This window comes from Varanus komodoensis, unplaced genomic scaffold (assembly GCF_004798865.1).
Source record: "Varanus komodoensis strain SLA01 unplaced genomic scaffold, ASM479886v1 scaffold87, whole genome shotgun sequence".
NCBI lineage: Eukaryota > Metazoa > Chordata > Lepidosauria > Squamata > Varanidae > Varanus > Varanus komodoensis.
In genome coordinates, this window is record NW_025336565.1 from 1,937,280 (window position 1) to 1,948,791 (window position 11,512).

The 11,512-nt window shown below is 67.9% G+C and overlaps 1 protein-coding gene across 3 annotated transcripts; it reads left to right on the plus strand.

The window, feature by feature from the left end:
- Positions 1–850: 850 nt before the first annotated feature.
- On the plus strand, positions 851–10,210 carry AGFG2 (ArfGAP with FG repeats 2). Of its 3 annotated transcripts, XM_044417259.1 has the most exons (12): positions 851–873; positions 2,126–2,219; positions 2,458–2,573; positions 3,304–3,424; positions 3,849–3,984; positions 4,974–5,099; positions 5,745–5,847; positions 6,832–6,896; positions 6,982–7,062; positions 7,346–7,459; positions 8,147–8,220; positions 8,488–10,210. In XM_044417259.1, exons 1-12 carry the CDS (start codon positions 866–868, stop codon positions 8,557–8,559), a joined length of 1,110 nt encoding a protein of 369 aa, XP_044273194.1. In that variant the 5' UTR covers positions 851–865; the 3' UTR covers positions 8,560–10,210. The 3 variants fall into 3 exon arrangements, with proteins under 3 accessions (XP_044273194.1, XP_044273195.1, XP_044273196.1); XM_044417260.1 differs by lacking the exon at positions 7,346–7,459; XM_044417261.1 differs by lacking the exon at positions 4,974–5,099.
- The last annotated feature ends 1,302 nt before the right edge of the window (positions 10,211–11,512 follow it).

The window sequence follows — 11,512 nt, forward strand, 5'->3', positions numbered from 1 at the left end:
GCGGGCGGCGGGGGCGCTGCGCGGGGCCTGGGCGGCTTCCGGAGGGGCGTGCCGGCGGGCGGGGGCGGGCTCGGCGGGCAGCCCCGCCGCGCCCCCTGCGTGCGGATCCGCGCCGCGCCCCGTGACCGTCTCCCTCCCTCCCTCTGCGCGCCGCGTTTGCAGCCGATCGCCCAGTGTGGCCACGTATTTTGCTGCCGATCGACCCCGGCGCGCAGGCCAGGCGGGTGTCCGCCTCCCTTCGGAGCACGCGGGGCGGGCAGGCGCGGCGAGCGCCCGCAGACGGGGGCACGAGGACGTCCGCAGCCCCCCGCCGGACGCCCCGGCGCAGGGAGCAGCCTCGGTGCGGGCCACCCGCAAGAAGGCCCTGCCCGCGGCGCCGCCAAGCCGGCGGGTCTCAGCCGCGGGCAGGCGCTCGAGGAGGAGCCCTGGCGCGGGATCGCCGGGGAAGAGCCGCACCGCACGAGCCTCGTCCCCGCACTGCGGACACGTTAGGGCTTGATTCAGATCAGCGCTGGGTTTGGGGTCCTGCTGGCCCAGGCCGGACCGGTGCAAACCCCAGACCTCGCAGCGCCTGCGTCCTGCACTGGCCGCAGCGTCCACCCTGCATTGAGGCAGCCCTGCAGTAGCCCGTTGCAGCCGCCCGGTTAGAGGGTGAGCCGTGTATGGGCCGCCGAGGCCTGGCCAGGCTGCCCGCAGCCGCTCCCTGGAACTGGCCAGGCTGTGAGGGGTCCAGGAACACGAGGGAGATGCATCCAGGACAGCCGCAGAACCTGCACCCCGGATTAAGCTTCTCTCGTCTTTCCCATCCGTGGCAAACCGTGTATCGTTTTGCTTCAGGAGTTCATTGGACCCCTTGGATTCCTCGATGCGGAGGTTGGGCAGAGTTGCTTGGGCGCCAGCAGTATCCTGATGACATCAACCCCGAAACTTCTCCCAGTGGCTTGCAGTGTTGAGGACCATGGGGGGGTAGCATGGGGGCCTGTGACTGACATGGGGGGCCTGCAAGCCCGAGGCCGTCGTGCGGAGCATAAAAGGCTCGCAGGCCCGGCGCCCCCCCAGTGCTGTCCACGGAGAAGGGCTGGCATGGGGTGGGGTCTCGCGGGCCCCGGCTGGGCAGCTGGAAAGAGTGCCGGATGGTCGGCAGTGCCCAATGCAGTCATGTGCGCCAGGCGACCCGAGAGGGTCGTCGTCTCTCCTGCCAGGGTTAACTGCCGCGGGGGGCCTCCCGTGCCCCCCCGGCCTGGCTCTCTCAGGTGCCGCCCTGTGTGGAAGACAGCAGCCGTGGCGGTGCCCTTTTCCCCCCCATCACAGAGCCCGTGCAGCCCTTCGCGCGGCCGATGAGCAGCTGCAGGGGGGCCCCCGCTTAGCTGTGGTGCAGCGCCCCAAGCCGGGGCCTGGAGAGCGCGGCAGCCGGTTCTGTGGCGAGGAGGAGGCATGAATGGGGCCGTGCCTGGCCTGTGGCTCAGGAGGACCCGGGGCCACCGCGAGGGGCGGAGGGCTGCGGGCAAGGCCGGCTGGGGTGCCCCCGGGCCGGGCCCTCTCTGCAGAGGCAGGAGGGCTGGGAGCACGTGGCTCTCGCACGTGGCGGCCAGTCCTGGGGGGCACGTGGAAAGGAGGAACTGCGGGAGCGGAGGGCAGCAGGAGCCAGCCCTGGCGCCTCCCTCTTGGGCCGTTGCTCGGGATGGCCCGGGTCCCAGTCCAGCCCTGTGTCGATTTCACATTGCAAGTGCAATCCTGGATATTTCATTCCCGGCCCTTTCAATAATTAACTGCCACCGAGGAAGCCCTTACCTCAGCAGTTTGGAGTGGTAGGAAATGGGGGCCTGACGGAGCCGAGAGAAGCCAACGCTGACGCCTGGGTACTGCTTGGCTTTGTTTCCCGAAAGCCTGAACTCCCCACTGAGTTATGTACTACGAAACCTAAAATAAATTTGAAAAAGCGTGCGCCCGGGGACTGGGGTCTGCCGCCGGCACCGCTGCTCACCAGGGAGTCTCGCGGGCAAAGCACGGAGTTCCTCGGACTCCCACGAAGCTGCGTCCCTTCGCCACTCGGGCTCCCCCCTCGCAAGAGCCTTGGGGACCAGTCGGTGGCCGTAACTGGTGGGTGCTTCTCTCCCCCCTGCAGCCGTGGCCTGAATCCCCCGCACAGGGTCAAAGCCATCTCTATGACCACCTTCACGGAGAGGGAGGTGCAGTTCCTGCAGTCCCGTGGGAATGAGGTGAGCCCCTGTGAACTAAGATGGCCTTTGCTGTCGAAATGATCCACTGCCTTTGCATCACCGATCACCCTCCACGCAGCTGGCACGGAAGCCGGGCAACAGCACCGTGGGCATGCTCTGACTGCTCTGGCGGGGGGAGAAGGCTTGTGGGGCCTGGTGGCCTTCCTTCCCTTTCACTCGTCCCTTTCGGAAGAAGCGTTGGCAGCCTTCTCTCTCTCTCTCTGCCGCCCCTCCTCAGGTCTGCCGGAAGATCTGGCTGGGCACTTTTGACTCGCGGACATCCTTGCTGCCAGATTCCCAAGACCCTCAGAAAGTGAAGGAGTTCCTGCAGGAGAAATACGAGAAGAAGAAATGGTGAGGGGGCGGGGGCGGGGGGGGGCTGCCTCTGCCAGTGGGCGCACGCTGGATGTCCGAGGGTGTGGAATGGGCTTCCATGGAGGTGCTGAGGCCCCATCGGTGCGGGTGTTCAAGGATAGGCTGGACGTCCACATGGTGGGCATGTCGTGAGCGGAGCCAGCTAGAGCTGGGGTCAGACTAGATGGCCCGGGGGACCCCTTCTGGCTTGCTCTGCTTCTCTGTTTCTATGTTTCTATCTCATGCATTCACTCTATTCGATTCACTCTGTAGCTGCAGCTCTTTGGGTAGCTTGGAACCATAAAATAATGGGAGCACGTAGCAATGCCCGTTGTAAAGCAGATTTTAAGGACTATGTAGTAAACCGGTGGCAGTACAAAGATCTGAATAAATGCAAACACATTCCTTAAACTGGGAAATTCTACCAAGCCTGGAAGCCTAAGGCGACCTCCTCCTGGCATTTTGAAGACCGACTGAAGTGTCCGGGGAGCCCTGAGGCGCCACCACCGAGAAAGCCCTTCCCTTTGGGGGCCTCCCGTTGTGCCTTATTCAGTTGGGCCACCTTGTGAGGAGCCTCAGACAGTCTCGTAAAGGTTCGGGGCAGGCAGAACAAAGGGCCAAGTTTTCACAAAGAATAGGACGCGAAGGGAAGGGGCCGGGGCCCTTCGTGTGGGGGGAACGTCTTGGGTGACGCTGGGCTTTCTCCTCTCTCCTCTGGGCTTTCCTGCAGGTACATCTCGCCGGAGCAGGCCAAAAGCTTGCCCTCCTGGACGGCTCAGACCTCCCCCGCGGAGGCCAAGGCGCTGCTGGGGGACGCGGGGCCGGCAGCTGCGGTGGCCAGGCCTGCTCAGGTGGGGGCTCCCGGCGCCACGCTGGCCCAGCTGCGGAGCGGGACCCTCCTCCCCAGGCCACCCCGAGCACCCCTGGGCAGGGAGCACCTCGCCCCCCCCCCGTGTGCTTGTCGGCCCCCCGGCCCCGGCGGGTGGGTGCGGACGAGCGATGGCTGCCTGCCAGCGGCTTCGTGGCCGGCGGAAGACGAGGGGCCCTGGCCGCTGCTCCAGGGAAGGAGGCACCCGGAGGCGAGGGGCGCCCAGGCACTGCCACGCAGTGGCTCCCCACCCCATGTGGCCCCGGAGCCCCCCATCTCTTCCCTGGCTGCGGGCAGAAAGTGGGGCTGGCGCTGGCTGGCGGCAGCCCCGGCTCTGTGGGTGCGGGGCCCGGCTGCGGGAGGCCGGGGTCCCGGGGGGCTTTCGGGTGACCAGTTCTGTTTTTCAGGCTCTGGACAAAGCCCCGCCACAGCTCCCCCAGGCCGCCAAGAAGGCCAGCATGGACCTCCTGGCGGACATAGGGGGGGACCCCTTTGCGGCCCCCCCACCCGGGCCCACCTTCCCCGCCTTCCCCGCCTTCGGGAGTGAGTAGCATCCGTTCTTGCGGGGGGGGCAGGTGTGGTCTGGAGGGCCGTTGCTCAGAGCCTACCTGGCGGACCGGCAGCGTCAGGGGTCCGAGGCGGGTCCGTCGCCCTCCCCGGACGGGCAGCACCTGCAGGGGAGGTGCGGGAGAGGGCGCAGCCGAGCACGGGCAGGTGCAGCCACGGCCCTTGAAGGACGGCGCCTGCGAGCACACCTTATCGTTTGGAAAAGGAGCCGGCGGGGCGCGGTGACGGGGGGCCGGGGTGGGGGGCCGAGAGGGACGCCACCGCCTCGGCCTGCCAGCTGCGGGGGGCCGTCCCGTGGAGCAGGTGGGCAGGCCGTGGGGGGCTTCTTCGCCCCGTACGGCCTGCAGGAAAGGCCCCGCGGGTGCCGGCCAGGGCAGAGCCCAGCCCAGCCGCCTTCCCCAGAGAGGCCGGCAGGAAGGCCACAAGCAGGCCATGCCTGCAAGACGCCTTTCCCCGACCACGGGCCACGGGGCAGTCAGGCCACGGGCTGCCGAGAGCCATTCCCCCTGGGTCTGCCTCGGCCGCCTGCTTCAGAACCGTCCACGTCTGGCAGCAGTGGAAGCAGATGGTGCCCGTGGCGAGGAGCCCCCTCGCCTGCCATGCGGCGTCAGTCGCAGAATCGCCCCCCGCTTCTGCCCTCGCACCCCTCTTGCAAGGGAACCGGGCCCCTCCTTTCAACCGTGTCCTCACTACAGCCCTGCGAGGTAGGCTAGGCCGAGCGCCTGTGACTGGCGGTGCTGCCGAGAGCCCGGCCCTGCCGAGTCCCGGGCCAGCGTGCTCCTGGGGGCCTGAGGGGAGGGGAGCCGAGCCGAGCGAGCCCCCTCCCCCCTTCCTCCCCCCGGGCATCCCCCTGCACGGTCCCCAGGCTGCCTCTCCCCCCTCGCGCTCTGGCCGGGCCCTCGCCAGCATCGGCCCTTCCGTGCAGGGCCCGCTCCAGCCCTCGCTCTGCCCCGTGTCCCTCCTAGGCCAAGTGCCCGGCCCGGCGGCCTTCGCCAGCTTCGATGCCTTTGGGGGGAGCCCTGCAGCAGCCGCTTTCGGGGACACGCTGGCCTCCAGCCACAGCCCCTTTCAGAGCCAGCCCATGCCAGCAGGTAATGCTTCCCGCATGCCCGCAGCCCCCCTCGGGAAGGCCTGGCCCGCCGGCCCCGTGCGAGGGGAGGGATTGCTGCCGGCCTCCTGGGGGCCGGGCTCTCAAGGGCTGCCAGAGAGGCTGTGGGGAGGAGGGCCGGCCTGCAGCCCTGCCGGGAAGGGCCGTGTGGGGAGAGCCGGGAGCCCCGAGCATGGCTCTGAGGTGGGGAGGGAGGGAGGTGGGGAGGGAGAGCCAGGCCCGGTTGGTCCGCCTTCGCTCTTGTGGAGGCCACGTCGTGCGTTGGAGCGCCTGTCTCTGGGCAGCGAGATCGGTTCGGATCCCTGGGTTTTTCACGGGGACGCGCTCCTTCCTCCTCCCCGTGTGACAGAGAGGACTGTCCCCCGACTGGGGGAATCCTCTCGCGCTTGTCATTTGGGGTTTGATTGATCGGCGAGTCAGTTTGGGGTGGAGCGAATGAAAGCATCGCTTCCTTTGGCTTCGGCTTCTTACAGCACTTGCTGCCCTAAAAGAGGACGGGAGGAAGTGATGGGGGGTGCTGCCTTCGGGAGAGGGCCGCTTGCCCTCGGCGCCGCTGTGGAGCACGTGCTTTAAAGCCCGGTCCTCTGCTCATGGGGTCTCTCCTCCCCTCCGCTCTCCCCCCACGCAGGAGGCAGCCACGTGAGCGGCTTCGCGGCCTCCCCTGCCAGCCAGCCGGTGATGGGCGTTCCCGACATGGGGGGCACCTTCCGAGTCGGAGGCGTCCCGAGCAGGTACTTCCCCGGCGGGCTGATCCGCCCTGCGACAGCCCCGAGGCGCTTGCGGCAGCCACGTGGGGGCCGATCCCACGCCCCATTCTGGGCGGGCGCTGCCCCAGAGGGGGCAGGGGCTGAGTGCCCCCTCAGCCCATTCGCGCACGCCCCACCTTCCCACAGAAACGCCCTCAAAAGCGTTTCACCCCAGTAGCAAGAGCGCATGCGGCACATTTGGCCTCGGTCCATCGCATGAGCCCGGTAACGGTAACTAATTCAAGGGAGAGGCGGCACAGGCAGCTCCCTCGATGCCACGCGGATCGTTCCCCTGAGCGGGTCCGTGTTGGCCGCCGGTCATGCGATGGGCCAGCGGCCGAGGACCACGGTCGTTCTTGGCCCGGACCAGCCCCCGGCTCAGAGCGAGGGACGGCCGATCGTGCTCGGACCATGATGCGATCTCCCGAGCGGGGATGCGGCGGGCTCTCTCCCGGCGCGCCCCGAATCCTGCTGGGCCCAGTTCCTCCCACTGCAGCGGTCGGGCAAGGGGCACCTGAGCCAGGCCGGCCCAAGGATGGTGGGCTTGGCGGGGCCTCGGCTCGGTGCAGAGCCCAGCTCTGCCGCCCGAGGGCTCCCGGCTCGGCCCGGACAGCGTCTCCTGCCGGGCGTCAGAAGGGCTTCCACAGGAAGCGGCGGAATGCTGCCGGCAAGGCTGGGCCAGGTGGGGCGGGGGCTGGACGGCACAGCGCCCCCGCCTGGATCACGATGGGGCGGGCAACATGCCAGGCTCGGGGGGGGGGGGCGTTCTCTCAGCTCGCTTTCCTGGGCTTCGTCTGTGGTCAGCCACTCCGCGGGGACGGTTTGGCCGCGCCGGGCCTAGGTGGACGCCTGCACCTTGGGCCGGGGGCTGCTCTCGGCCCTCCGCCTCCCCGCTCGAGGAGGCGGCAGCAGCGGTCGCCCCCGGGATACCCGCCCTCTCCGTGCCTGAGGCGTGTTTCTCTCCGCCAGCGTCTTTGGGGCCCTCAGCCAGTCGCCCGTGCTGCCCCCACCCAGCCCGGCCCCAGCGTATGGGGGTAAGTATACGCTCCCCCCCCCACGTTGGGGGCCTGCCCCCGGGTCCCTGCGCCGCCTCCGCATCTCTCGTTCTCTCGCCCCCAGCCTGCAGCAACCCCTTCGCCGCCGCCTCCCAGCCGGCGCTGCCTTCCACTAACCCTTTCCAGACCAACGGCTTGGCCCCAGGTAAGCCCTCCTGCCGGACCCAGGCCCCTTGGGGCTTTCGGTGGCTCTGCGGGGTGGGGCCCGTCTTGGGGGAGGTGCCGGAGCTGGTTCGGGACGCCGGCCCTGGCTTTCCGTCACGTGGCTCAGCCGGCTGCCTGCCGGTGGCCACACTAACATGGAGCCCACATACCTGTGCAACCTGGCACCTGGCCTGGGCAGCGTGGGGCTCGGGGGCGCGTTGTTCTCTCGGGGGGGGGAGCCCGTGGCGCCCCTCCCCTCGCTCCCCTCGGCCCTCCCCTTGCAGGCGCCTTCATGGTCGGCTCCCCCAGCAGCTTCTCCGGCATCTTCGCTTCGCCAATGCAGCCGCAGCCGCCCCTCTTCCCTCCCCAGGTGGTGCTGGGACAACAGCAGAACGGCGGTAACGGTGTTCGCCTTTGGGGGGCGCCGGTGGGGCTGTTCCACACGCCTTCGGGGGGCCCGTCGCTCTTCAGGTTGCAGGCCGCAGAGCTTGGCAGCCCAGGAGCCCCGGCCCAGCCCCCTTTTGTGCGAGCCGAAGGCTGTGGCCTTCCTGGGCTGTGAGGATCTGCACCTGGGGAGTCCCGAGAAGGCTCGGTCGCCTGTGGGGCTTGTGCCCTGCTTCCCGTGGCCGGGAGGTGCGGGGAAGGATCCTGATCGTTCCACCCGTGGCGGAGCTCGAACATGTCCGTTTCCGAGCGTGTGCGAGGCTCTGCTCTCCGTGCGAAGCAGCTGCCCCACCGCTTGGCGCATGTGGGGGCACGAGCGCACTGTGGCCGGGCCCCCTTGGGACCTTCCGGGGCGCCACAGCCGTCCACACCCGTTCCCAGAACCCAGGGTGCCGCCTGCGTCCCAAGCAGGATGTGCCTGGTCTGGGAGGAAAATCCGTCTGCATCCCAGGCACAAACCCACCTGAATCGGGGTGAGATCCACCCCGAGGAACTGCGTGTGGATGGGGGGGGGGCCTTCCCAGCTGAGCCAGGCCCTCTGGCGGGGGAAGGGCGAGGTGCCGGAGGCCTTTTCCCTGGCCGTAAAGATGCCCTCCTCTCTCTCTCCCCCCGCCACCCTCGCTTCTTCTTGCCCCCTTCAGGGTCCCCCTTCAGCGGGTTTCCCAGACCGAGGCCCCCTGGACAGCCAGTTGGCATCTCTACCAACCCCTTCGTGGTAAGGAGGCCGTGCCACGCTCTGCCCCACGACTCCCCGGCTCCCTTGCCCCCTCCGCCTGCCTGGCAGGGGTGGGGCGTGTGGCTCTGTCCAGGCAGGTGCAGGGAGGCCCAGCAGAGGACGAATCCGACAGGGTTCGGGAGACGCTGTCCTGCATCCGGGGTGGGAGTGGGCACCTTTTCCAGCCTTCAAAACGTGTGGCTGTTTTAAGACTCTCGCGAAGCCCGCTTGGGTCGTCTGACAGCCGCCGTTCTCTCTCCCCTGCAGACGCCGATGGCCGCGGCACCCGCCGGCCCCTTCACTGTGGCAAAGCATCCCCCCACCAACCCCTTCTTGTAGCGCCGGCGTCGCCAGAGCCGCCCCCCGCTTGCCCCGTGCGTGGGAGAGTCCCCGCCAGGGCCCTGCCTCTGCCCGCCTGGGGTGCGGGCGCTTCGCTCTCTGCTGCCTGAGCGGGGGCCGGGCCCAAGACCGTGCATCGAGGGGGCGTCCGGCTGCAGCAGCCTTGCTGGGGTGGGGCGGGAGCGCTGGCCCCCGGGGAGCTGGGCGAGAGGCCGCGGGGCCCTGCCTCCCCGCAGCGTCTCGGTGGGGCCATCGTTCCCAGGAGCCGTGCATGCTGGGCACGGCTCCTCGGAGGCGCGAGTTCGCGTTGTCCCCAGAGCTCCCCGGCTCCCCTCACCCCCGCCGCCATCATCACCTCCCTTCTCCCAGGAGGCCCGGCTGCCGGTCCGCAGGGACTGCCGGGGAGCAGGCAGCCGCTCCCCCCTCGCTTTGCAGACCAGTCGGCCTGGCCCCCCGCGGTGGCCCGCTGGGGGGGAAGGAAGGCCTTCCGCTTTCCATCCTCCTCCTCCCCCCTCTCCTCTCATGATTTAATTGCACTAAACGGGAGAGATGGCTTGAATTCCGCTGCACCAGAGGAGCGGAGAAGCAATAAAGGCCTCCCGGCGGGGAATCTGCCCGGCCTCTGGGCCTGTGCTGGCCTGCGTGGTGCCGGGAACACCGCCGACCTGTCCCACGGCACGACGGCCCCCTCCGGGAGGGCCAGGAGCGTTCCGGGCTTCCTTCCGCTGCCTCCGCTTGCGAACACGATGGATTCCTTGGAGGCCTTTCTGCACCTGTGCAGAACTCCGAGGCAAGCGGGGCCCGGTGGCCATTTCGCCCCCAGCCTTACCCCGCCGTTCCCCTCGCCCCCCACCTGCTGCCCATCGCCGTACAGATGGATCGGTCGAGGTGTCGCTTGGGGATTTCTGGGGGAGCGGCTGGAAGACGAGGGAGCGCTTCCTCTCCGCCCCGGCTGAGGGGCTCGCAGTTCTGGCGCTTCACCTGGTCTGGGCGCCGCCGACCGCGGCTTGCATCCCCCGGCCACGCTCCGCGCTTCACCCCAGGCGGGACGAGAAGCCCGTCGCGTGCGTCTTCCGCCAGCCTCACCTTTGGGTCAAACAGTGCCTGCTGAGCCATGTTTTCAGAAGCTGTGTTTCGTGTCGCTCAGCTTTAGAAAGCAAAAAGCAAGCCTGTGACATCAGATAGCCTGTCCAAACTTAGATTTTAGTCATCTGATTTCCACTTGTTTGCAAGCAGAAAATTAGACGCGTGGAAATGTTCTTTCCAAATCTTAATTATGTGGAAGCAGAGAATCATGGCTTTGCTAAGGGAATGGTGATGATTCCGTTTTTGAATTGTGTTGTCGCCCAGCTTGCTCGCACATGCTGTGCCGCCACCGTTTCATTCTAGGGCTCTTTTCAAAGGCGGCGATCGCTCACAGTGCTCCGCCAGTCCAGCCTCGTGTGTGTTAGCTGGGGTGTTTTTGTAGCCCCTCATCTCCCCTCTGGGAAAGAAGGGGTGTTCCTTTGAGGAAGACTGGAGTTTATATTTTCAAGAAAAATATGGACTACATTTTTAAAGATATATCTATATACTCACAAAATATATAAACAAAACTTGTTGCACTTCAAATGTCTATGAATATCTGTATGAAAAATCTATTTAGAAACTATGCTTCTGAGTCTCGAGTCTTCTTGGACTTTGCCCTGAGATAGCAGAACTGGATAGCTGTGGAGGCGGCAGGGGAGCCCCCGGAGAGGCACTGGGACCGCCAGGCCATTGGTCAGGCTGACCTGTCCGCTGAGCTCTGGAGGAGCCCCTGCGGACCCCCTCCCAGCCCAGGCTCCGTGCCGGTGGGGCTGAAGTGGGGCAGCCACAGGATGCCCAGAGCAGCGCTCTCGGGCGCGTTGGGCGGGGGGCGCACGGAGTGGGGGGCAGTGGGCAGGACTTTCCTTCTGCCGAGCCACCGGTGTGGCCAGCTTGCGCACAGCCTGGGGCCACGGTTTCCCTGCCTGCCGCGCCCGCGCGTTTCTCTTGCCGGCGCACCACAAATCATGGAACGGCTCTGGGTGAGCTTCCCTCGTGCCCCCGCCTGGCACAGCACGTTTATTTTGGTCCTTCGAGAGGCTGCCATTTCCCTTGATGCACCGTCACACCTTCACGAGACAACGGCTGCCGTGTGCGTGCCGACCAGGCGCAGGAGAGCCAGGTGCCTCCCTTGCCTCGTCTCCACGGGCAGAATGGAGCCCATGTTCCCCGTGCGGCTGCAGGCCCGGGCGATGCACTTCAGCCAATGCCAGGGCGCCAGGACGCTGCTGCGAGGGCCAGCCCGGCCAGGATGCCCGACAGGTGCCCGGTCAGAGAGCTCCTGAGGGTGGGGAGAGGCGAACTGCGGTGAGGGCGCATGGAAAGCGCTCAGCACGGTGCTCCCGAGCGCACGCTTGCGTGGGTATGCACCGCCCATCCTGCACACGTCGCGAATATCGACCCGCTGAAGAGCCACCGGTTGAAAGCGCGGTCCCGGGCGTGTTTAGAGGCTCGTGTGAGTCGCCGGGAGTTGCGGGCGCCTTCCCTGTCTAAGCGAGCCCGGCACGGCTCGCTATTCTGGGCCAAGCGCTGAGGCCCAAGCTGCTGTGCTCGGACTGCTGGGCACACAAGCGCCTGGGAGGGCCGCTTGCCCCAGGGCGCCCCCAGATGTGGGGCCAGGAGCTGCTGCGGGAGGAAGCCTCCCCCAAGAGAACGCCGGAGCCCCGGGCCCAGCCGCCGCCGCGCTGCCGGCCAGACTGCGCGCTTTGCCGGCGGGGCGCGGGACGGAGGCCGCTCTCCTGCGCGCTCCGCGCCGCACCCCGGCCGGGCGAGCGGCGAGGGCGGCCAGGCGATGCGCGCCAGGGCCGCCCAGGGCCCGCGCAGCGCTCTGGCCGGGGACGCTGCGCGGCGGCGCGCAGGAGAGCGGCCTCCGTCCCGCGCCCCGCCC